General features: G+C 37.5%; 1 protein-coding gene across 2 annotated transcripts in view; it reads left to right on the top strand.

Annotated features, from left to right (window-relative positions):
- The window catches only part of Mosmo (modulator of smoothened), a 64341-nt gene extending 37613 nt beyond the window's left edge, over positions 1 to 26728 (top strand). Inside the window, exons 2-3 of one of the 2 annotated variants that reach the window (XM_004855909.4) lie at positions 13291 to 13503; positions 18278 to 26728. In XM_004855909.4, the coding sequence (XP_004855966.1) occupies positions 13291 to 13503; positions 18278 to 18462 (398 nt within the window). In that variant the 3' untranslated portion in view covers positions 18463 to 26728. Of the gene's footprint in view, positions 1 to 13290; positions 13879 to 18277 lie in introns of those variants that run through there. The other variant, XM_087209122.1, reaches the window with a different exon arrangement.
- The last annotated feature ends 508 nt before the right edge of the window (positions 26729 to 27236 follow it).

The following is a 27236-nucleotide window of genomic DNA, read 5'->3' as shown; positions in this document are numbered from 1 at the left end:
CATTTTATTTTGAAACAAGGTCTCATTAAGATGTTCAAACTGGCCTTGAATGTGTGATCTTCCTGCCTTGGCTTCCTGAGTAGCTGGGGTTACAGCATGTGCCACTGTGCTCAGCGAGGCACAAAATTATGTAAAGCAGACTAACAGTTGAATTTAATATTTATTGAGGACATATGTTGGGCACTATGCTAGGAATTATACATATACTGGTAAATAAGATAGATACTAACCTCACACTCAATGTATAGTCTGGCAGTAAAAGAAACAATAGACCAATAATGAAAATAAATACAGTTATCACAAGTGCTATAAAAGGAGAAATATAGTTTAATGGGAGCCTATTACAAGAAGTCTTCCCTAAGAAAATAATGCTTCAAGAATGATAGGAATTGTAGGAGTTAGCAAGAAATGAGCAGGAAATGGTGTTGTATGCTTAAGGAATAACATGTACAAACTCTCCCCTTGAAGTGGGAGAGTTTGGTGCATTTAAGAGCTAAAGAAAACCATTGGTGCTAACTTGTATAGAGAAAAGGGTAGACAGGTGTGGTAGTGCACACCTGTAATTCCAGCACTCAGGAGGCTGGCAGCAAATTTGAGGCCAGCCTGAGTTACATAGTGAGTTCAAGGCCAGCCTGAACTACATAGAGAAACCCTGTCTCCAAAAAGAAAGAAAGAGAAAAATTAGAGAAAGGGTTAGAGAGAGAGAAGACACAGCTGGAGAAACATGTGTACAGGACCTGGTAGGCCGTGGTGGGGATTTTTGATCTTTATTCTGAGAGTAACAGGAAGCCACTAAAAGGTTTGAAGCAGTGTAACAAAAATCACACACTTTAAAAAAATTCACTGTGCTATCTGTCAAAGAAAAAATTGGGAAGGACAAGAATTTAGTGTGGAGAATTAACATGAATTCAGATGTTGGCTGTGGAGATAGGAGAGGAGAGACTTGTTTAGGAGGTAGATGCCACCAGACTTAGTGATTTGGGGGGTGGCGAGCTATGATTATGGAGTTATAGGAGGGAGGAGGGTATTAAGAATAACTGGCTCGGGCCGAGAATTTAGCTCAGTGGTTCTGGCGCCTGCCTCGCAAGCGCAAGGTCCCGAGTTTGATCCCCGGTACCCAAAAAAAACAAAAATAAAAGAATAACTGGCTGACCAAATGCCCATCAACTGGAGACTGGATAAAGAAAATGTGGGGTTTTTTTATAAAATGGAGTACTATTCAGCCATAAAAAAACTAGAAGTTTGAGACATTTATTGCTAAATGGATGCACATTGAGGTGATACTCTTAAGTGAAATAAACAGGACACAGGTGTAAATACCGAATAGTTTCTCTAGTATGAAAAACTGAAAGTGTAAATAAGGACTAAAAGGTATAATAGATAATGTGAAATAGGCAGAAAAGGGGCGAAGGGGAAGGCGAAATGGGAGGGGTAGGGGAAAGGAAAGAAGGGAATGGAATTAATATGAAAAAAAGGAAACAAAGTCTTTGTAAATAGGGAGGGATGGAGGGCCTGAAGGGAGGGCAGGGAAGGGGGAAAAATAACCAAGAGAGATTACGTAAAGGTGTAAATTTCCAATGATGAATGTCATTAAATTATATACCCAAAATGTACCAATAAAAGGATATTAAAAAAAAAAAAAGTTACTGTCAGAAGGGGCCGGGGATTTAGCTCAGTGGTTCCATCACCTGCCTCACAAGCGCAAGGTCCTGATGTACAGTACTGCCATTGAGAAGGACACTGGAAGGTTGGGAAGGAAAGTGAGTTCATTTTGTATTTGTTACTCCTGAGATGCATGTGAGTCATCTAAGTAGAAATATTAAGTAAGCTGCAGGTAGTCACCTGGAGTTTTAAAAGAGCTCTTCCTAGAGATAAATTTGTGAGTCAGGGGCTTCTAGGTGATGATTAAATTGGCAAACATGAGATTGCCTAGAAAGACTATAGAATGAGAAGAGAAAGGAAGCTTGGGAACAAACTTGCAGAACTTGTTGGTGATGTTTTGTATAAATTTTATTAACTGATTTTCTGAGAATTGTACTTTGTAATAATCTTGGTTGTTTTGAGACTTTCTGTGAGTGAATAGGCAGAAAGACTTTTAAATATATTTTTGGCCTATAAATAGTTGAGGTAATATAGTTTTCAGCTATCTATCCAGATGTAATAATGACAGTTGAATACTCCTCAGCAATTTTTTTCATGGGCTATTGGACATCTGTTATAAAGGGATTTGGAAATGACAAGTATTTATTACTCTGGGGACCTGTTTTTTGTTTTTGGGTTTTTTTGGGGGACTAGGGATCGAACTCGGGTCCTTGCGCTTGCACAGCGGGCAGCGAAACCACTGAGCTAAATCTCCAGCCCTGGATATGCATCTTGACTCTCTTGAAAAACAAAGATTGAGTCTATGTTCTTCAGACTTACCCATTGTTTTGCAGAGCGTGTGTTCAGTATTTGCCGAATGAAAGCTTGGTGTATCGCACTGTGCCTACCAGACTTGGACAGAGAACTCAGGCATGTCAAATGGCATGGTATTGGGCCTTTCAAATTAAGCAGAGCCTTTCTCTAATGTATGGTTTCCCTACATCACTATCTCTTTACTTACAAGATCATGTCTACCATAATGTAAGCTAGTTAGTGAGAGATTAATTTTATGTATTTCTGCAAAAGCTTAGATAATGTTTTCTGATGTTGAAAATGTAAGGCACTATCACCTTACATTTTCAGTCTGAAGCCAGATATAACTGCAGTAAAAATATGAACTCCTCTTTAAGATGAAATGAAGAGCAGCTATCAGAATCAGAACGTGAGCCTTTCTCCAGAGCTCTCCACTCTTGAAGCCGTCCTCTTCTGTAAGCAGTGGGGCATAATGATGGCACAGAGTAAATACTTGTCTCACTGTTGGACTTGCTCTCCTCACATTTGCAAGGCTCCAAACTTTTACAGTCCTGATTCTTTTTTGAGAAATAGTGGATCTATATAAATTGAACCCGAATTTATTATATTTCCATTTAAGCCCAAGAAAGCAGGGAACATAAAGAATTTTAAGAGGAAGATGAAATTCTACACACTGCTTCCTTTTTTAAATTTTTTTATTTTTTGGTACTGGGGATTGAACTCAGCACCTTACACTTGAGAGGCAGGTGGCGGCACCACTGAGCCAAATCCCTGGCTCACACTGCTTCCTTTTTAAAATAAAAGTCCATATCTTAAGTAAAGTAACAATATCATTAACAGTATTTAACATTTATTAAGTTGTTACTCTGTGCCAGGCATTTGTTCTAAGTGCTTTATATATATTCTCTGCCTTTATCTATACAGTACTATGAGATTGTTCTGTTGTTATCCCCATATACACTGGGGAAACTGAGGTACACAGAGGTTAAATAACTACCCAAAGCCTCAGTTGGAACAAGTTGTGCCCTGGATTTTCTTTTCTTTTTTTTGGTACCGGAGATTGAACTCGGGTCCTTGCGCTTGTGAGGCAGGTGGCAGAACCACTGAGCTAAATTCCCGGCCCAAGGTGTGCCCTGGATTTTAATCCAGAGCCTCCCACATCAGACAACTGATATCTAACTAAATAGTTTAAATTTGATTTAATATCAAAGTATTAATGTAATTATATAAATGAAGGGAGTAAAATTTATTAGAGAAATGACTTAAGATTGCTTAATTTTGGGGTATAAACTGGCTGAGAACAATTATTTTGACACATCTGAAGATAATAAAATAGAGCTTTTGCTAAACTCAGGATAGCTTTTATTTATTGGGACTTTACAGATTCCTGAGAAGGTGCTTGTTCTCTGGGCTAAATGAGACTGATATGAATGCTCATTTTGATGACTATAAATAGCCACTTCTTTGGAGAACTATATATATATAGCTTCTTTATTCTTGAGAGAAAGAAGTTGGGATGTTTCTTTAAGGTGAAGGAGCAAGGAGTGGGGTATTCTTTGAACATTTACCCATGACTGGCTAGTGTGGGAAGAGGCTGCATTTCAGAGTGAATAGGATCCAAGGGAGTCGCTCCTGTGAGAGAAACCCAGAGACAGTCTCCTTTTTTTTTTTTTAAACCTGTGAAAGTTCCTCTTAGGAACTATGCTTACAAAATTCTAATTAAGTCTGTTCTGATATATATAAATCTGAATGTTCCTCAAAATGTTTGTAGGAATACTATTCACTTTCTTTATTCAATGAATGGTGTTTGGGAAATTAATATCATGTTGTAGGGATCATTTTAAAGTAGATAATTGAAACCTGTTTTTTAGTCCCAGGACTGCTGGTTCCTTTGTGTGCTTGTGTTTATTATTTAATCTCTCTGTGCCTCAGTATTTTCTTGAGTCCTAATTTGGGGAGAGCCAGACAGATAAACTCTGAGATTCCTTCCAGCTCCAAAATCTCTTAACTTTATGACTGCTTTTGGCCAGGAGCCTCGTATGACAGAGCTTTTGTTTTGGTTGGTTGGTTTGTTTGTTTGTTTGAGACAGGGTCTTGCTAAGTAGTCTAGGCTGGCCTTGAACTCATGGTAATCCTCTTGCCTCAGCCTCCCAAGTTCTGGGAATATAGGTGTTTGCACCACACTGGCTACAACAGAGCCATTCTTGTCTTCCACATTGCTGTCTCTTTCTTGATCATTGTCCATAGGTGAGCCTTTTCAGTGATTGCAAGTTACAGAGTCATTAAGGTTTGTTAGCCTTTTTGTTAAAATCTCTTTACAAGTAATTCTGCAGTCATTTTTTGCCTATATAAACTATTTGTCCTACCAAATTTGTTTGACTTTTATTCTCTGTTGTCCCTATCATTTGTCTTAAACCAGCTCAGTTCTGCTACAGGAGGTTATTTAGGTGAAATAAATGAGTTTCTTCCGCCAGATCCACCAGAGAAAAAACAAGTATCCCATATGATTCAGGTATTGCAGTCTTCTACAGGAGTGTCTTATGGTACCCTATAGACATTGTAATTTAAATTCCATTTTAGCTGTCTACTTGATTTACTTTAGCTCAGTGTGATTTCTTTGGCACACTCTTAATTTCTTTGAGAGCCAAAGCATGTGCTCAAAATCACACATGATTGGAAGATCTCACAGTTTATAATATAAATATAATTAGCACTTTAATGTGTAATACTAATCTATAAACATTTAAAAATTTTTAAATATAAAACATCCAGTTTTATTTTTAAGGGAAAATTATATTAATTTATCTATATTCAGATAAGATAGAGTGAAAAGTACAACCCTACTCCCCACTTCACCTCCAGTCCTCAACCAGATTAGGCAACTCTTAGCAGTACAATAAATATCCTTCCACATATTTTCTTCGTATCGTACAGTTTGAACAGTGTAGTGATCATTTCTTTAAGGAGTTCTTCATATATTATATGTTAAGAGCTTCAGTGATTGGCAGAATCATAGTAAAGACAGATTCTGGCACCAGTTTGTCAAATAAAGTGGATTTTAAAATATAGATTCCCTGCTAGATAGTGTTTGATGTCTTCATAGGGTTAGACCCAAGGCCAGTTTAGAGGGCAAAGGCTGATAGAATAACTCGTAGCAAGAAGGCCCTGTTGAGTGTAAAATGAGATGTGACCTCTGAACTACAGTCCTGCTTACTAATGGCTGGTAGTAGTACCTTGTAAATAAAGATAGAGGGAACAGCAGTCAGGTATAAGGGAAAAGAAAATTAAGGGATAATGGCCAGTGTTTTTACTTACTTGCTATCTAATAAAACACTCTGGTTTTATTACATTAGCAAAGCATCCTCAGTCCCATTTCTAACATTGCTATTCGTATAAAGTCCATCCCCAGAACTTTTATTTCAGCAAGTCTGAACTTGCCTTGTACTACATAGTCTCTAATCAAATGTTACACCCAAGCAGTTGGACAGTCATAATGTCCTGAATATTTTTTATAACTAACAGCCTTAATAACCATCAGTGTCATCCTTTTTTATTTTGGAGTATGAGTTTCATGACTGTACTGTGCTGAGTTAAGGTCTCTCTCTCGGTCTCTCTCTCTCTCTCTCTCTCTCTCTCTCTCTCTCTCTCTCACACACACACACACACACACACACACACACACACACACGCCCCTCTAAAAATCATGTGATTATTCAGTGTGTATAGTTACATTTGCTTTACAGGTACTATCTCATCTTAGTTATTCACACACAAACCTAAATGGTAAGTTGTATTAATTTTCCTGCTGAAGCAAACTTAGAAGAAGATTAATTATTTAACTGAGTTAGTGGCAAAGTAAGATTAAAATTGTGACCTTGGATTGAACTTCCAGAATAGCAGAGTAAGGGCCTCCAAAAATTCCTCCTGCATAAAAACAGCAAGAACATTGGTAGAAATTATCATATCAACTCTTTTTAGAACTCTGAACATTAACTACAGACTTGTTGTAATACAAAAAGCATTTATTCATGAAAATCACCTGAGTTTTCATTAACAATAGCAAGATTTGTGGCAGTTTAAATTGTTCTAATCCCATCTCCCTTTCTCTGGTTGCCTTGAAAACCAGAATTCTCACAACTGTGTTAGCTGTGAAAAAACAGCAGGCAAAACCAACTGAGAGAGCAAGGGATTTGGTATTTTCTCAGAGGCCTGTTCACAGTTACTACTATTTTGATTTGTCAGGAAGCTCAGTGAACATCTCCACTTTCACAGTTTATTTGGCCAGGTACAGAGCTTGCTTTTTCTTATCCCCAGGGCATTTGTTGAAAACAGTCAATCAGCCAGTTGTTTTAGGAGGTACCCAAGGTCATGATGAGGAAGCTGAAGAGAAAGCACCAGTGAAGGTCATGAAAGATGGAACTCCACCCTTTGCTTGGTTTTAAGTGTGTATGGAATGTTATAATAGGACATAGTAGTAGTGGTGGTCAGACATGGAAATGGTGGGGATACAAAAATATACATGTGAAATAAACTCAGTATTTTAATAAAGAAAAAAAAGAATTTGAGCACTGAGCATGAAAACTGAAGGAAAAACTGGAGAAAAGATAGATGCAATATCTTTCAGACCCTTGTAGTCTAAAAATTTTAGAGTTTGGACTTAGAAGGAAGTGTATGTAGAAGAGCCATAGCCAAGTGAGACACCTTCAAAACACCAAATATTTCCTGGTGTGGTGGCACATGCCTGTGATCGCAGCACTTAGGAGGCTGAGACAAAAGAATCTACACGAGTTCGAGGCCAGCCTGGGCTACATAGTCAAGTTCAAGACCAACCTGGACTACACAAGACCTTGTCTCAAAAAACTAAAAACAAACAAAACACCAAGTATGAATGAATGGCAGAGGTGAAAAAAGTCTCTGATAAAAGAGAAGAAACTTGGGCCGGGGATTTAGCTCAGTGGTTTCGCAGCCTGCTGCGCAAGCGCAAGGACCTGAGTTCGATCTCCGGTACCCCACCCCACCCAAAAAAAGAGAGAGAAGAAACTTAAGAAACAGTGGGAAAACCAATAGAATATGAAGTCACCAAAATCAAAAGAAATGTGTTTGAAGAAGTGATATCAAGTGCTGCTAAAAATTAGGGCTGGGGATTTAGCTCAGTGGTTCCGCCACCTGCCTTGGAAGCACAAGGACCTGAGTTCAATCCCCGGTACCAAATAAATGAATGAATGAATGAATGTATGTTAAGACAAGGGCTTAGAAATATCCATTAATGTTAGCAAAGACTCCAGCCACAAAGGCTATTTCAGTGAGGTGGTTGGGGGCTAAGCCAAGCTAAAGCATCTAGGAAGAGGGGACAGGAAATCTTGACAAGGCTTCAGGCAGTGGAGCTTAGGCAGAGCATGACAGACACAGAGCGAGCATGATGCCAGTGGGGGACAGCTTGGCACCGAGGGGTATTGTTCTGTGACAGGGAGGTTTAAACACTTTTAAACATTTTTGAGATTCAGAAGGAAATAGATATGAGAAGCAAAATCAAATAATAAGTTTGGCAAGATCCCACAGTGAGAGGATGGGATCCAAAACAAAAGAACCAGTAGGATGTATGGATGAATGTGTGCAGATAAATTCATCAGTTTGATAGTGGACAGTTGAAGAGTTGCAGTCTCGTGACCTCTTTTCCCCAAGTAGTGGTAGATTTTGGTACCTACTGAATGTGAGAGAGTTGGTAGATTGTTCTGATATTGGAGATAAGGAGACTTAGAAAAGTCCTAGCAAACAATGGGGAAGTGCTAAATTACAGAACTGTAAGTAATTTCTGGATAGCAGTGATGGCCCTGAAGTTGAAATTTAGGAATTTACAGTGGCACCCCTCCACTCTGAGAAAATATGTGATTTTCTCCATCAGCATTCAGCATCATGGAAGTAAATGCAACAAGGACAAAATGTATACTGGATCCAGGATTCTAGGCTGGACAGGAAAGAAGGGAAGACAGTAGGAAATGACTAGATGGGGACAGAGTATAGCGATTGATGCTAGAGGTACTAGGGAGGGATTGTAACAGAAGAGGTAATAGCAAGGCTTGATGCTACCGTCAGGGACACTGGTGCTAAATCTCGTTACTCAGATTTTCAGTGCTCATGTCTGGCTCATTGAGGTCCTTTGTTTTAGCTGTTCACTCTCTATGGCCAGTTTACTATTTATAAGCACTTGTGTCTTAACCATACAGAAATCATAGCAGACAAAAATCATCAATACTACCTGTGTTTCTGGAGGGAAAAATAAGTATGTAAAGATAGATTCAAAGTTACCGTTAGGCTGTTCTTTTCTATGATTGTGCATCTACTCACCAAAGTGTGGCTGCCGGGGTGACTTGACTAGGGAGGCACCTGTTGTCGCCTGCATTGGGGCCCTCCCCCTCTCCTATCCCCTCCTGTTTGTACCCATCTCCATTTCTCCTAAATTTCTTCAGCCAACCTGCTTCTAAAATATGAAATTCTAGGGGCCGGGGATTTAGCTCAGTGGTTCTGCCGCCTGGCTCACAAGTACAAGGCCCTGAGTTCAAGCCCAGAACCAAAAAAAAAAAAAAAGAAATTCTATCTTTTTAATTAAGTTGGAATACTGTGCCTTGCTTAAATACTGTGCCTGCCCTTGGGAGGGGCAGTACATTAAGCTTTTATCAATCATTAAGACATTTGTGGTGAAGCATTTTTGTTTGGTCTGTAATCACAAACCAAAGATGAACAGATTTTTATATCTGGGAAGAGAAAGTAGAGCCAGAGGGCTGCATCAGTGGTAGAGATCATGCAGGTCAGATGGGTACACCTAGAACTAACAGGGAAAGCCCCTTGCAAAGAAGAAGGCATTGTGAGAAAGAGGAAACTTAGAGGGGACGTGTGAGAAGGCAGACCTTTGTGTGTGCAGGGATTGAACCCAGGACTGTGTGCACTCACCACTGTCACTGCTACACCTCGACCCTGAACCACAAATGTTAACACCACCATTTTGCTCAGGTCCAACCCCCGTGTGCCAAAGCTCTCTGCCCAGGCTGATGAGCACTTTACATGATTCGCTCTTTTTTCAAATTTTTTTTTTATTAGTACATGTTTACAGTACATAATTTGATTTGCTGTTGACAGGCCCTGGTGGGCATGTGCCTCTCTGTTTTACATCCCTCGGGTTGCAGATTTTTCCACAACACTGCTTTTACATGTAGTGATGACAGGCCTTATAATCATCCTCACTGTGGCAGCAGACATACTCCAGTTGGCTGCAGTCCTTTCAGAATGTCTGGATCTACAGATGATGAATATCTGCTTTAGCTAAGATAACCCACTTGATGGGTAACACTCGTCATAACTTTTCCTTTTGTGTGTGATAACACAGGTGAGATCCCAGGAAACATGTGGGATGCTGTAGTTCCTGCTTTCGGTCCTTTTTTCTATTGTGTGTAAGTCTTTTATTTGGCTAGATCGGTTTCCTAGGAAACAGCTGCAGCATAAAGATAGATTGGTGTTTGGGGAATGGAGTTGTAGGGCCCTTCAAGAGGCAAAAGGCCCCTTGGCTAAAACAAAAACTAGTGAATGGCTGAGCTTGTGCTTTAATATGGGTATGCTGCAGGAACCACACTGAGTAAGAGTTCTACAAGAGAATTTATTCAATGCTGTGCAGCTTTAAATTTATCTTTTTAAAATCTGTTTATAGTCACCAACAGCTTCTTAATTCCTGCTTCATATTCACTGCTATAGGCCATTTCAGGGGCTTCCAGTCAACTAGAAGGTACTATTCTGCCTCTGAAAAGTTTACATTCTGACTGAGGTAAAAAGAAGCTATCTTAGCTTTTAGCTGAGGAGCTTAGCATGTCCAAGGTCCTAGGTTAAGTACCTAGCACGCACCAAAAAAAAAAAGGAAAAAACTACCTTTTAAAATCAAGGGCATGATTCTGTGATACCAGACAGGTGTGTTAAGAAAATTTGAAGTAAAAAATCTATCCATGGGCAGAAAATGAATGTATGGGTGCTAACACTACCTGAACTTACAAGATTTAATAGTAGCAGCACAGTTACCCTGGCAGATTCCTCCAGTTAGCTTAAGGAAAATATATGGCTGCTATACAGATTTTGTTGATTTAAGAGTCTTACTGTAGAAAATGAATTATAATAAATCTTGACTGATCATTGTTTGTTCTAGCCCTTTTATGATATATTTAAGTAAAGTCTATTTTCGCTGAAAGTAGACAGCATATTAGTTTTGGATTATCTGACTACTCTAGTAGTGCTAAACATGAATGACACTCATTTGGTGGAAGGGATGCTGCTGGGGATTGAACCCAGGCCCTAATGCATGCTAAGCACATGCTCTACTATTAGGCTACACCCCCAGCCCACAATAAAACATTTCTGTATTGATATTCTTATCTGCAGTGTATCTTCTGGTTGTAAATTAGAATTAGCTCTCCTTTCTTCCAGAACAGAACTGCTGAATATTTAGTCTTGATTTGTTGTGAAAAGGAATTTTATAAATGTAGGAACATAGTTTGTTCAAAGCTGAGTATCTGTCAGGTTATTTCCAGTTGGTTTGTTATCTCTGTAATTTTCATTTCCTTACTTGTTCTATTTATAAGTCACTTGGTATGGTATGCCAGGCAGGAGAGGAAGAAAGAAGCAATCCTGCTCAGAAAGCTTAGTGATGAATTTCATCCTTAATGTTCCTTATCGTGTCCATAACCCAAGAAAGAGAGACAATGTAAGGAAATTCAGTAATATTTTGAAGGAGAGCTATTTTAGTTATGATTTAATAAACCTACAGTTTTTAATATTTGCCAGCCAAAAATAATTCTCAAATGTAAATCTAAGTCCAATAGATACATAGTTAACAGTGGAACATTATTTGTATATTAAATTATGAAGAAAGTTGCTCCTATAGTAGGAATCCACAATATTGCATTTTGTCAGAAGGTCTTTCATTGCCCGTAGTCTATATTCTTATAGCAACTACAGCTTTTATAAATGAATCGTGACTACAAGAGAGTAATTTGTTGCAAGTCTTTCCTGAATGATCAAGACTAGTTTCCTGTTGGAAATTCTTAGGCACTGCTCTGAATGCCTTCTTTATTTCCAAAATTACAATAAGTGGATTATCAGAATAAGACACTCTTTCCTTTCAAGTAGTCTTTTGAAGAAAACTTTCTAGAACAGTTTTGCAACTCTCTGGTACCTGCTCACCCCTGCCTTATCCTCTCTTCTAGTTTTAAGCACTTACCATGAAATTTGAAAGACTAGCAATAATGTCAAATATTTTCACTTGGTATACTTCTCTTTGGCCTATGAAGTTACTCAGCTCCAAGCAGCAGGTAGGGGCCATAGTGGATGGCATTACTATGAAGATTTGTTCGCTTTGTCCCATCTGCCTCCATCCTGTCTGTGACAACCCCATAATTATAATGCTGTTTGCACCTGTGCTAGAATTGCCAGATGAGCCTAATTATTAGCTATTTGGGAGAAAAAGTACAACTTCTTTCACTCTACTTACAATTATGGTCAGACTTCTCGTTAGGAGAAAAAAAGACTTAATTTTGAGAGCAGATCTGATTTCTTGCTTCACTTTCTTTTAACACATGCTTTATTTCTAAAAAATGTGTCAGTGGCAAAATACAAGTTACACAAAGGAGGTCCCTCCAACCACCTTGCCTCGTACACATACATCTACACTGACAGATCCAGCCCTGGTCTGCTTCTCCTACCAAAGTAACTTCTAGGAGTTTTATTGTCTTCACAGAAAGCACTTATTCATGGAAAGTGCTATGATATTGATGTCAACGTCTTTTTTAAAAATTTTATTTATTTATTTATTTATTTATTTATTTATTTTGGTACCAGGGATCGAACTTGGGTCCCTGCGCCCGCGAGGGTCTTTTTTATTTTTAGTTTATGTTTATATTTAGAGAATAATGCAGACCAAAATGAGATACCTTCCCCCAATAAAGATGTTTTCAGCAGTTCCAGAAATTTCTGGTCTTGTATTTTTAGTATTTTCCCATCTGAAATTCCTCTTGGATTTTATTCTTCCTATTGAAGAAGAGGAGAAAATACTCTTTACCTTGTTGATTTGGGTTTCTGTAAATTAATTCACCCCAAATTTGATAAGACAGGTTCCTTAGGTTTGACGAGAGAACGTGCTTATGGAAAAAGCACTCGATGTTTTTAAAAAGTCATTTATGTTATTTAAAGCAGAGGGAGGACTTTAAAAATTACCATTGCAATTTGCCTTTGTGCTTTTCTGTTGAAGCATGCCAGTAATGATTTGGCATTGTGAACATTTATATAAAAATCGATGAGCTGGATCCTTTAACTTTGATAAACATATTGCTTCTAGTATTTAATCTGTTACTTAATTTTATTTATATACTGTGGTTACGCATGTCTCAAGTTTTTCAGTTTCCTAAAAAGCCTTTTCCCCCTCCTCAGCCAAAAGCAATATACAGTGAGTCTTGAATCTGAAATAGAAGAGTTGCAACTCTTTCTGATAGTTTGCAAGTTCCACGAGGGCAGGAACCTCGTCTCTCTTCACTATTATTTCTCTGGAGTCTAGAGCAGTGCCAGGCAGAAGTACTCAGAAAAGTATTTGTTTAATGAATGACTGAATTAACTGCCTTTTATCTGCCTTTTATGGCTTCTGTAAGGTTTTGTGTTTTTGGTTTTTGTTTCTGAAGTTCACTGTGTGTGTTATGCTCCATGATAAGTGACAGCAAAATGCTTAAGAGTAGGACTTGGGAATTAAGTACTCGAATGACCCACAAGTGGACAAATAAGATTTAAAGACTAAAGCAAGGGGTGTAGTGGGAAATATTCCCTGAGCATGCTAGACCCACTAAACCATTCCCACCTTTTGCATCTTCCCAGGAGCACTCACTGTGGGCCTAGTGCGACAGTGTCAAACAATCCATGGACGAGACCGGACATGCATCCCTCCCCGGCTTCCCCCCGAGTGGGTCACCACACTGTTTTTTATCATCATGGGAATCATTTCATTGACTGTCACATGTGGTTTGCTGGTGGCTTCCCACTGGCGAAGAGAAGCTACAAAATATGCTCGTTGGATAGCATTCACTGGAAGTAAGTAACCTGTACTTCTACATTATCTAGAAGGCACACACACTGCTGCACTTATGAAGATAATCAAGAATCAGTAATAAGGACTGCATAATCATCAAAGAGCACCATTTTGCGTATGCCCGTGAGGTAAACTCTTCACAGCCCCATCAGTTCTTCAAAACTGTTCCTACAAGACCAGGACATCCACAACTTTAGTTACTTTGTATGAATTGCTATTTTAATGGATCTTGTTTTTATCACAATGTGACATAAGTTATTTCAGGTTTGTAACTCAGAGCTACCACTAATCTGAGTCTTCTCTTCATGAAGGTATTGGTATCTTCTATCAAAATAAAGATAAATCAGAAAACATATTAAAAATATAAATTAGTTGAAGGTGGTGAATTGCTATTTAATATCATTGATTTTGAGTTTCTGCTGTGTGTTGTATGACCACTGAAGAACACATTTGGTTTTTAAATAATTGCTTATCAACATTTCTTACTTTACGCTATACCCAATGGTATGATAAATTTATACATTACACAATCTCTTGTCCTTTGCAAAATTGGTTCAATTTCAAAACACATCAGAAGCTTATCCCAAGTTAAAAACATAAATGCACAAAGAAAAAATATTTCTATAATTTTGCTTTCTTCCTTTCCTCTAAAGCAATTTTGTACCCTAGGGGACATTTGACCATACATGCAAATTTTTTTGATAGTCACAGTTAGGGAGATGCCACTGGTCTAGTGTGTAGAGGCAACAAGAAGTGTTGCTAAGCAGCCTCCAGATGTACAGGAGAATCCCCCACAATAAAGAATTATCTACCCCCAAATGGCAGTAGTGCCTCTGCTGAGAAGTCCTGCTCTAAAGAAATGTGATGACAATACCTATGCCAAATACCATGAGTCTTAGCTTCCAAATTCAGTATCTCAAAATCATTTCATGTTTGCCCAAGTTTCTAAAAATAGGTATTATAACACAGCTTACCTTCACTTGATTTTTTTATTTAGAACTAGTATGATTAAAGTATAATCTCATTATCCCTGTGAATTTTCAAACTCAGTTTAAGACTGTAGGATAGTAATATTCCCTTATGGGTCTCTGTTTCTCCCTAGCTTTCAGAGAAACTTTCTTTTGTGTGTGTTTCTAGCTCTGTTGTTATATTTTTCTCTTTACACTCCCCTTAGTTTTAAATTTTAGATCAAGCAACTTCCATTTAGTATAAAAAAGCTTCTGCGCCCTTGTTAAGCATTGTGAAACTAGTTGATGATCTTTCCTCTGTCAAGGAGACCTCCTGAGACAGTTCTTTTCTAGAGAGTAAGGGCCAAAGACAGTTGTGAAGACAAGGCTGCTAAAGAGTACCAGTGAGGAGTTTTAAAAGGATGTAATTCTGTATCTTTTATTCATAAACACGTATCACTTATCTGGACAGAATTCACTCTTTAAAGAGTAAAATAGTATCAAAGAAGGATTTAGTGTCTGCATTTAGTTGGAGTTTGGGAGTGCATATGCTCTGAATACCAGAAATCTCAACTGTAATTTACCAAAGTTGTATGAGGCAAACCATACATAAAGATGCTTACATGAGCTATTGGTTCACCTAACCCAGGAAAGAGAGAGAAGTAGGGCTATCCTTGTAGTTCATTCCCCTTCAACAGACAATATTTAAGTATGTATAATCAATCCCAAATGCAATGTATTTTTCTCTTATATCTTAGTTAAGGTAACTTTTAAAAATAATATGTGTATATGATACATAATTCAGAGTCTCTGAAAAGGGTAAGCAAGTGAAAAGTCTCATTTGTGGCCTTGTCACTCAGCCCTCCGATTCCTATTAAACTGGTTTCTGAAATTTCCTACTAGAAATATTCCACACAGGGAATACATACATACATCTGCATGTCTTATATATTTATATAAATATTTTTACACTATTCTGTACTTTTATTTTTTAATATATCTTAGAGTTGATTTTTATTAAATAGGCATAGAGCTGCCTTATTCCTCTTCATTTCCTTAAATATTTTTGTTATCAGAGCTAGTCTTCTAGGGTGGCAGTTGTGAGAGGAATTGGGCTCTCCCTAATGATTCCTTTCAGTCCTTGAAGATGTACTTTATTATACATATTTCTATTCTAGTTAGACTGTGGTTTTTATAATAATTTGAGGGTAACTGAAATGGCCTTGTACATTGAGGAAATATGTCTCAAAGGAGAGAGTCTCACGTGATGAATCTTGCTTGTGGGGGCAAAAGAAATGAAAATGAGTCCACTTCTTCCAGTCCAAGCCTGTTCTTTCCTTTGCTACTCTGTCTTAATGCTTCATCTACCAGTACACCTAATTTCTCATTCTTAGCACCAAATAACCTGGGCCGTGGAGGATATGAAGTTACATCTTTATAAGCTTATTTAGGTGATACATATCAATGTTAGTAATATTTTAAGAGCTAAAGTAATGTATCTTCATAGTTCTCTATAATTTAAAAGAAAGATTCATCCACCTCCATTAAACCTGGTTCCCAGGAAGTATAGACAGTGTAATTCCTAGGATTTAAAATCAATGTTAGAATGAATAGGAGTTCATTGCTTTCATAACATTGATGAGGCTTTTCTAACAATTTGGAATTTTTTTAACTCTTGAGAATATTAAATTTTAACTATAGTCACTAAATGAGCACCTCATTATAAAAGATAGATCTTGATTTTACAGTAGAAAAGACATAAAGTTGCCCACATACACCAGTTAACAGAATGAACAAATTTAATGTGTATCTCTTCAGCATTCTCTTCTAAATTATTGAAGTGTTTCTTGAGTTAGTCAACCTTAAGAAAAAGTTGTTTTGTTTTTGTACTAAGATTTGAACCCAGGCCCTTTGCACTGAGCTACATCCCGATCTCCTTTGTTATTTTTTTTGGACAGGGTTACACTAAGTTGCCCAGGCTGGGCTCAAACTTGCAGTCTTTCTGCCTTAGCATCCCGGAGTGCTAGGATTACAGGATTATACCATCATGCCTATCCTCCTTGTTTTTTTTTATTAGATTGTCTATAGCTACCTAGATTTTGGTTGTATATTACACTCCAAACTGTATTAAACCATAAGAATCATTGAAGTTAATGACAGTACTGATAAGTGGGTATTGACAACGCTCATAAAGTTATTTGTTGCTGACTATACAACAGAAAGGCCAAAAACTAACAAAATTTAATACCTGAGTTTTTCATTTGTTCTATAGTAGGTATCAGAAAGAATCCAAGTTTGCTTATGTAATATTTTTTATGGAATCATTTTGCCTGAAATGAAATATTATCTATGTCTGTGTAACATAAAATCGACCTAAATGGTGCAAAGCAGAACGCTAGTATGTTTCTTAAGTGGTGTATTACTTAAGCAAATGTTACTTTTTAATATATTATTGAAGGTATTCCATCCAGGAAAGAATTTCTAATTGGCTTTTTAAAGATTCCTATACTAAATTCTGTTGATTAATATATACACAAAGATGTACAGGCAGTGTCAGCTAATGTGTTTATCCAGGGTTCTGTCCATATTCCTAAGGTAGGTTTAATTTGAAAAGATTTCTCGCTGGGGATTTAGCTCAGTGGTTTCACTGCTTGCCTCGCAAGCGCAAGGACCCAAGTTCGATCCCCGGTACCAAAAAAAGAAAAAGTCTATGAAAAGATTTCTCATTGAATTAATAATGGAAAGCTTTACATACAGTGACTAGAAATCTGTCTTCTTATTATACTGAAGGAATATTTTTGCTCCAAAGAAATGTGAAGGATTAGGAACATTTGAACAATATGTATGCAAAACCAAAAATACTTTCTTAGAAAAGCTAGCCTACCTGAGTAATTTTTGTTTACTGAGAAGAGCATTTCTTTGGTAACACAGGGAAGTCTAATGCTAAAGCATTAGACTGTGGAATTACTACCCCCACACTGATACCTTTCTAGAAACATTTTAATAAATAATAAATTTTATTGTATTCATATACGAAACTCAAGAGTTTTTCTTACCCTCCCACACTTTAGTATCTCTGCATATTCAAAAACATGACAGAAATAAGAGAAACCACTCTGTCAATTTGCTAATAATCATCCCAAAGGTCTAATTTTTTTTATACTAGCTAATTTAGAGTAAGAGAAATGATACTCTTTTTTTTGGTACCGGGGATCGAACTCAGGACCTTGCACTCTCAAGGCAGGTGGCAGAACCAGTGAGCTAAACCCCCAGCCCAACGATACTTATTTTTACAGGCCTTTTTTCTAATTCCTTCTGAAAAATAGCAAAAGGAGAATTGGCAGAATAATAACTATTATGATAATAGTGTGCAACATTCATTCGGCACGTCCTGTCAACCTGGCACTATGCCAGAGATTCGAAATTATTTTATCCTCTGATATTGCTCCTATTTTCAGAGAGAAGTTAGAGACCTACAATTGAAGACTAGTAAGTAGCAGGACCAGAATGTAGAGTTAGTTCTAGCCAGTGGCCCTTAATTACTAGACTAAATGGTTATGAATAGTGTATGTGAATACTTAGTAGGTTTAGAGACTTTTCTTAATGCTGATAATTCAGAATGATCCTGATATACAGGGTAACCCAACTTTTATTATATTTAGTTAAGTGTCAGTAATACTATGTGACCTGTAGTATATGCAGATTTTTGACAGCTGGCCCATGTTTTAACAGGACCCACAACACCTCCTATAAACTTCTTTTGTGCCAAATTTTGTTTTTTTAATCACCAAACCATGTTACTAATGTTGTGTTTTGGTTTGTTTTTCAGTGATCCTTTTCTGTATGGCTGCCCTAATATTTCCAATAGGATTTTACATCAATGAAGTCGGAGGTCAACCTTATAAATTACCCAACAACACAGTAGTTGGGTCATCATATGTACTTTTTGTCTTATCAATTTTCTTTACAATAGTAGGACTTCTATTTGCTGGCAAAGTTTGTTTACCGGGCTGATGAATGTCTAAACTGCTTGACTTTCTTTTTTTTTTTTTTTTTTTTTAAGAGGGTGGGAGGACAAAGACAAGGCATCTGAGCAATCCTTTCATAGGAAGATGCTTAGATGAAACTGATGTCGAAAAGAAAAATTCTTTGATTTGTTCTCACTATGCACTTTGGATTAAAAAAAAAATGAGGAAAGCCTTTTTCATAACCAAATACAGACAATATTGACTAAATCTCCTGAGCACATCAGGCAGTCAGTCTGCACTGTGATAGCAACCTAGTGAAGGAGATGCTTTATACTGAAAAGCATGTGGCCCTTTGTGACTCTGTTGTTCCGTTTTTAATGTCTAAAAATTCATTTGAGGAATAAAAAAACAGTCTAAGTATTTATGAATCATGATGGACCAGAGGGGATGCAAGAGAAGTTCATGTGGGGCTGGCCTCACCTCCCAAGAAATTAGTATTTACAACTTCCTTGTAATGGTTTAAGCCTTTAGCACCAGAATGAATTGCCGTTGCATTACTGTACCAAGCCAACAGATCAAAACTTGTTTGCTAAAATATATGTAAAAATTCTGAAATTCCCAATTTCTGTGTACAAAACAAGGAAAAAGAAATCAAACACTAAAGACATGTTGTTTGGGGTGGGTGGGGGAAATCTTCCTTATATTTATATAAATATATATAATATATATATTTTGCTGATGCCGTATATAGTGTGTATATATGTGTGTGTGTGTATGTGTGTGTAAATCTATGTATGCACACATGCAAACAGTTCTTGGAAGAGAATTCTGAATGCTTTGCCAGCAACACACTGTGGTGTGCAAACCTAGAACTCAATAGAAAACAAGCCATTTATCTGAAGGCTGCATAGTGGAGAGAGTCTTCAGTTTACCTCATTCTTTGTAGCAGCCCTTGATTTTAACAGGTTTTTGTAATAGGTACAAATAATCCCATACATTTCTAGGTGCAATTTTAAGTTAAGCTAAAAATTCTTTCTAGGGTTAATTTATTTGTATATGATAGTAGAAGGTAAGATCATGTCAAACCTTATAATTTGGGGAATCTGACACTATTTAAATTATTGGCAACTGTTGTCTATTGTATAGAGATTCTTTTTTTTTTACTGGCTTGGGTCTGAACATTAATAATGCATTTTATATGTTCAAGCACACAACTTTACATAACTACAAAGTTCAGTAGCAAATATCTGGCTGTTTTAGCTATTTATACTAATTTCATTCTGCCATAAAAATTAAATTTCTAGTCTTTTAATCTGTCAGCATTATTAATATATCTTTACCAAATACTTGAGCAATACAATATTTTCTTTATGTGCTATATGCCTTTGTTTACTAAAAGCTAACATTTTTGCATTTATGTTAAAGGCTGTACTAAACCCACAGCTTTTAGGTTTTTCCCTAAAAGAAGATTACAGCTAACTTTTGAACTCACAAGTAGTTTTAAAGTACAATATTTCTCTTCTCCACATTTCCATGCCTTCATGTCAATGCTTAGTTGTTTTTTCTGCCGAACACTATAGATAATCTCCTGTTTAAAATGTGGGCAGAAGGGTGTTTCATGGCAATAGAGCTAAGTTTTTTCTCTTAATAGTGAAATAGCAACCCAAATGTCCCTATTGCTAAGTAGAGGTAGAGTCCCATGTAGCCCATGCTTCACACAAACAGAAGTAAATGCACTGTTTTTTAAGAAGCTAAATTAAAAAAAAATAGAATAGATACTTCCAGGATGGGGTTACCTCCTCAGATATTCATAGTATGAAATGGAAGGGCTTGATGTGTTTCACACTGGCTTGTTTGATATGCATATATGTTACTATAAATGTAAATCCAGCAGTGTTGCATTGTAAAAACCTCGTATTTCAGCTCACTGGGAGTTGAGGGGGGGATTTGAACTACCCTATGGTGCATTCCTTGAGTGTTCAAGGGGAATATTATACTTTTCCTTCCCCGGGTTTAAAAAAAAAAACCTTTGGGAAATCCAAGGAAGACCATCCCCCCTCCCCCCAAGTATTATGATGTCTAGTCAATTCTAAGAATACACCGGATATGTTCTGTGGACATTTGGGATTGCAGTTCCTGTTATTTGATTAACCCTCAATCAAATAGATCATTCTGAAGGAAAGCTTTGGTTATCACTGTTATACCACTGAGATAAAGTGTTTGCAAAGTATTGTTCAAATTAATTTATGATATGACCAAGAGCTTTTCTCTTCCAAAAGATGGATTTTATTGTAAATAGTTTCTCAAAATATTTTTAACTGGATCATGAGCATGGGGAGAGAAAGTTTCTCAGCTGCTAAGAATTTCCCCACTGTTTACTTCTTTCACTTACAGTGGTATTGCATATAAGATTACAGAATTTTAGGTTTTATTTGTATCTGTTACCTGAACCATCCTATTGTCTTTACTTATCACTGTCTTGGAGGTCCATTGTGTAAAGGACTGGCAGGGGAAAAGTCCCTCTGGTCGTTCAGCGGTCTAACCCAGGACTGAGACATCCCATCTAGTAGTGTGTGAGGTCAAGTCTTTGTGCTCTTCCAGACCAAACATTGAAATGGACTCATTCATATAAGTTTCTATAAATCTTGTAAGTGAAAAGATAGCCAACTGTCAGCAGTTGCTTTTAAAAAGGTCACTATAAGTACTATATAGTACAGTATTAATTTATAGCAGGAAGTCATATCTTATAAACTGTATATAAAACACTGTTTCATGGTGCAATCGTTTGTCAAACTTTTGTCTGGTACGTTGTTTTTAGAGTGTGCATTCTTCTCATACCTAAGACTATCACTGTAAAATCTGCTGAAAACTATTTGTAGGTTTTATTTGCACAAGACTGAATTAGTTTGAAATTTTTGGAAGCTCCTTTTTAACATGCCTAAACATCTGTAAACAGAAAAATCTTCAATTCATTAAAAGCAAACATTTCAGGATGATTCTTTCCAAAGGTAATCCATGTTCTATGTTGTTAATGTGTGTATGTAGTTTTTCTAACTCTTCCACTTCTTACAGACTACCTTGTTTCACTGGTTTTGTTTTTGAAGGTTGTCTTTTTTTTCTTTTTCTTTTTAATGTTCTAGATGACCAAAACACTTCATTGGTTTTTTACCCTTTTGCCTAAAGCTTTGATATCTCCACTTGATGTTCTATGAATTCACTGTTTAATCTCTTAAGTGAAATAAATAGTCCTGGTGACAATCTCTTGACTTAGAGAAAAAGCCGAGAAAAAGTATTGAAAACTAACTTTGGATATATTCTTAGCTATTATTTTGCATTGTGGTCTTCATAGGAAGAACATGTTGCATTTATTTTGTCTTTGTTAAAAGACTGCTGGCCACAAGTTACTCTGATTGTAGTAACTTTTATCAACCTACTTTGATCTTTTAAAAATTAAATTTACATTCACAATTCTACTGTCATTCAGAAAAATTTTGAAGGATAAAAATATATGAAGGAAAAAAGTGGCCTGTGTAGGGAGAACTTCCTACACGGAACTTTTAGTTGTATCTTCTCAAGAAATTTTAAAGTTTGTGATCAAGGTCTGTATATTATCCTAACTTTATTAAGAATTGTTTCCTAATTGGTTATAACACTTTTCAATTAATAATTTCAAAACAAATTGTTAATACAGCTGTATAAAATGAACATAATTTTCTTCACTTGTATTTTTGTTATTGAGCAAGTTTATCAAAATAAATTGTCTACTAAAGAAACTAAAAAGACTTCTATTACTTTGAAATAAGCTTTGACTTTACAAATTGATTTCTTACTGAGGTTTCACATAATTCGCACAAGAACACTTCCATGCCTCTTGTATTGGTTTTGTTGTTAGAATTGTGTTGAAAAGGGGTTTCAGTCTCCATCCACTCCCACTCTTAGCTCACCCCTAGGGAAGAGATGCCATTAATATTCAAGGGTATGGATCAGGCCATGTGCACTAATAAGATTCACTCAGCAATAAAACATTTATGTGCCACTCTTCTGCATCATGAGTCCATGAGCTTAAACTGAACCACAGCCCCTAAGGCTATCCATCTTTCTCTTCCTTGCATATAGACCTAGGTCCACCTTTGCTTTAATCTTCTATTTCTGCCTTACAGTAGGGGCCAGGGGGGTGCAAAGGATCTTTACTTCCAAAATCTTAAGATATGGGTAAAACCCTTGTTCTTTAGACTTGTCTTTGTGCTCCCCTTATAGCTTTGCTATAGCTTTCTCTGGAGGTATCAGCCCAGCCTAATAAAAACTAATAACCATCTTTGCTGCTGTTTCTTTTTTTTTCTTTCTTTTGTACCAGGGATCGAACTTGGGACCTTGCGCTTGCAAGGCAGTCGCTGGAACCACTGAGCTAAATCTCCGGTCCCTTGCTGCTGTTTCTCTATATGACCTTTTCAGGATCCTCATAGGGACTTCGGGGTTAAAATCCAGTACACATTAGGTGTTCTTGGTTCTGGGACTTGAAGGTTTCTTCATAGTGTTCCCAGCCGTGCTGACTGGTCTGAGACCAAGGGGTTCCCAGGACTTGGGACTTTCATTGCTATAACTGGGAAAGTTCCAGGCAAGCCAGGCTGGTCTTTAGGGCACTCAGTCTTCACACCCTCCAAATCTCACCCTGATTGGGCACAAATGAGAGGTATTTGAAGGTCCCCTCCCCATAAACATTAACAAATAGAGCAGTTGTGAATTGTAATGGCGGACTTATACTGAACTTTGTGAGGGCAGGGGACTTTTTCCTTTTCTTTGGCAATACCTTAGGAAGTGGCAGCAGAGTGGTTTTAATATAATGTGGGCTTAAAAATACCTTATTTTTGACTTAGTCTTCTATTTATTCTAGCCACTGTATGGGAAGATTATGAGTTTAGAGGACTGGATTCTTGTTTTGTTTTTGTTTTTTGGTACCGAAGATCGAACTTGGGACCTTGCACTTGCGAGGCAGGTGGCAGAACCACTGAGTTAAATCCCCAGCCAAGAGGACTGTATTCTTTTGTGCCAAGTCAACTCTTGGGTCATAGTTAACCTAGCAAAGTACATTTATAAATGGCATTAAAGATAGAATGTGTAACTTTTTTTAGGGTTTGGTTCTTTTCCTCAGGAGAAAAAACACCGTAGAATAACATTTTTCAAGTGTTCCAAGTTTTTGCTTATCAGTCCCAGTTCCAATCACAGACTAAGACCACTTGAAATTAAATTTCAAGAAGAGACTTTTGATGAGACTCAAATTTTTAGAGTTGGATGAAGTCTAAAAGAGCATGCACCATGTTTCCATTTTCAGATGAAGAAATTGAGGCCTCAGAATGTCTTACTAATTTTTCCTAGTCTCTCAGCAAGGGCTCAGCAGAGGGCTCAGCATAGGAAAGAGTGCCTTTGACAGAGGAGCCTCGGACCTAATAAATCGCCTAAACTCTGTGAACCTTGTTTTTTAATCTAGAATGGAGCTAATAATTGTACCTACCATGTAGGTTTGTTTTGAATGAAATAATGGCACATAGTAAGCATTCAAATGTTAGTTGCTGCTATTATCATTGCTAAATATTTATAACTAAATTATAAATGATTGGAAGGATATGGCTCTCGTATTCCTGAGGAACCTGGCACAATACACATTGAATTATCAAAATTAAGTTCAGGGCTAGGTTATAAAAATGTGTGCAATCATATTTCCTGGAAATCTGAAAGACCTAATGACCTATCTACCAGTATTGTTCCAGTAAAATTCTTCCTGAAGGCGGAGGCTTCCCTGGATCAGCCTTCATAAAGTGTGGCTACTTTATTGGTATTTGGCTGTATAATGTCTATTTCATTGACCTCTTGGGATTTTCTTATGGACTCAACATCTCCTGCTGCTGAATTCATAGTGCACTAACATTGCTACTCATACAAAGATGATGCAAGCACCCTGTTGATCCCAAGAAAACACTGGGGGCTTCTTCCAGCTTGTGGGTTCTTTGCTGTCTTGCACCTGTACATTGCTGTTTTGCAAAGACTTGGTCCTGCCAAGATGTTTTAATTATTTCTGCTAAAAGGAATAGGTTCAAAGATTTGGTCTCATTTTAGATGCAGTTATCCCCAGTTGGCCATTTTGAGCCACTTTAATGAATTTTGCCAGTTTTATTTGTTCACTATTAAAACAGTCCCCATTTATTATCTGTCAGGGCGAGCCAGTCAAATAAATACCATGTCCTGACTCTGGCACCCCTTCTCATGTTGTTTAAGTAGTTAATATTAGTTGTCTAAGCCGGGGATTTAGCTCAGTGGTTTCACTGCCTGCTGCACAAATGCAAGAACCCGAGTTTGATCCCCGGTACCAAAAAAATAATAATAATAATATTAGTTGTCTAAGACAACTCAGATATGCTCTTAAACTAAAAAATTTAAATTTTCATTCCTGATATTGCCTTGTTGTCTATGGCCAGTGCCAATAGAGTTGAAGAACCAGTCAAAGAAAAATCATTCATTTTTGGTATTGTTTACCAGTTTATTGTTTTTTAGTTTTCTTGTTTTTTTGAGATAGAGTCTCACTGTGTAGTTCAGGCTGGCTTTGACCTGACTGTGTAGCCCATCCTGATCTCACTCTTGGCAATCCTCCTGCCTCAGCCTCCTGAGTGCTGGCATTATAGGCATAAACCTCCACACCTGGCTTGTTTCCAAATTTTTGCCATCACAAATGCTGCTGTAAATTTAGTTCTTAGATTACAAAAACTTCCCAAATATCAAAATAATCTGACATTCTAACTAAAGCATATCGACTACTCTATTAAGGCAATTTATATTTTTTAAAGTACTGTGGTTAATAGTCGTATTCAATAAGTCTAGAGAAACTAACATTTAAATATGTTTGTTTTATGCTTTGCCATATGTCATCCTAATCCTCTGTGCAGTAAGAGGTGATATTTTATAGACTAGAAAATTAAGATCAAAAGAGTGAACAGCCTACCCAAGGTTCTATAATTTGTAATTGGTGAATCAAGATTTTTAAACCTAGGCTTCCCAACTGCAGATCGAGGACTCCTGTTGTTCCATGTTGCCAGTTGGGCTAGTCTAAAGGAATAAAAATAGCTTGTCCCAATTGCATGATTCCTTGGCTCAGACATGAGACTAAATCTCTGGTTTGCTTCTTGTTAGTGTGGAATGCGCACAACCATAAGAGGTAGTCCCTATTTAGAAACAACTTGTGAATATTAACTACTTCGCTGAAAGGTAAAAAAATATGTAAGAAAAACTTATTTGCATTTAATCTTCCATCATTCCTCTCGCACTGTCAAGCTTTCTCTTTGCAGTCATTGTTTGATGGTATTTTGTAGAGCACATGTCCTTAAATTTCTTTTTGTGGGGATTTTTCAGGATTTGAGCACATAGGGCTGGCTGCTCCCCACGTTCCTCTCATGGCCCTTAAAATTAACTAGATCCCTTCCACCCTGTGGGTAGGAAACTTACTGGTTATTGAATTACACTAGGTTGTGCAGAGGCCCATGGCTCATACAGTAGGACGGACCCTCCGGTCATTTACCGTCAGTCTAAACATTACTACTAAGACATCCATTCCACGGTGCAGGAGTTCCATCCTGTCCTTGGGGCATGATAAACTTGTAAGTTGAGATTGCCTACACCAGTGGACTCTGGGTGCACCAAAGACCTGTTTGCTCTTAGGTCTTGCTCTCTCACCAAGGTGTTGTGCCAAACGCTGAGTGGGCTTCAACACCCTCTAATTCTAATTCCTCGATCTCCATTCATATAGGAGAAAACTCCCTCCACTTTGTCTTCTCTCAGAGACATATTAGTTAGTATCTGTGTCCTCTTCTTTGGCTAATAAAACAAACCTGAAACTTTTTCTTTTGGAAAATTCCTGCTCTGCCTCAATCCATACGGCTTCATGGGGCTGATTTCACCTCCTGGCTCCAGAGCTGGATACAGAAGCTGGGCCTGGCCAATCAGGGTAATAACAACTGGTTTGAGAATTAGCATGATATGTGACCAAGAAGCCAAGCTTGGGACTTTGCTGGAACTCTTGGGAAAGAAATGATCTTCCATTAGGGTTGAGCTGTGGGGGAAGTTTAGCACCGTGTGTATTATAAAGTTTGCCAGCAACATCCGAAGAACCTACCTAGAAACCAAGCCTCCACAGAAGAAAAGAAGCTACGAAACGGACACCACATTCTGTTAACATTGTACTCTGGATCAAGTCATGTCTGAAGCCAGAACTATCCTTGAATTATTTTGTTATTTAAGCAAATAAATTCCCATTTTTCCTTAAACAAGTTTAAGTTGAGTTTCTGTCTTTTAGTTGAAAGGATCTTGATAGGCTCCCACTTTCCTCTTGACATCAAACATGTTCCTCACCTCCCCTGCTCTGGCATGCCACTTGAATCTTTTAGTTAGTTCAGGGCTTTACGAAGGCAGAAGAAAGCTGTTGATTTCATGCTGCTGCTTGACCCCCAAAAAACTTCCTTATTGTTTTGAAATAAAGGAATATGTGTGTGTGTGTGTGTGTGTGTGTGTGTGTGTGTGTGTGTGTGTAACATTACCAGGTAAGAGCTCCTAATTAAAAGATCAGACATGGATGAATGAACTTTAATCATATCCCAAGAACCTAAGGTAAGAGAAATTCCTATTATGCTCTGATTCCTTACACTGGGCCGATTATGATCTGCATGCTGAGGGGAGCTAAAAGCGATGGCGTCCACATGCAGCTTTCCTCTTGGTTGGTAAGATAAGAAAACATCTTACTCTGCTTTGTCCATCTGCTACAGAATATCCAGAATGTGT

Source organism: Heterocephalus glaber, unplaced genomic scaffold, assembly GCF_053883595.1.
Source record: "Heterocephalus glaber isolate CG9 unplaced genomic scaffold, H.glaber_assembly_v1.0 deba00000943, whole genome shotgun sequence".
Lineage (NCBI taxonomy): Eukaryota > Metazoa > Chordata > Mammalia > Rodentia > Bathyergidae > Heterocephalus > Heterocephalus glaber.
The sequence above is the reverse complement of the archived record's forward strand: the minus strand, read 5'-3'. Positions and strand labels throughout refer to the sequence as shown.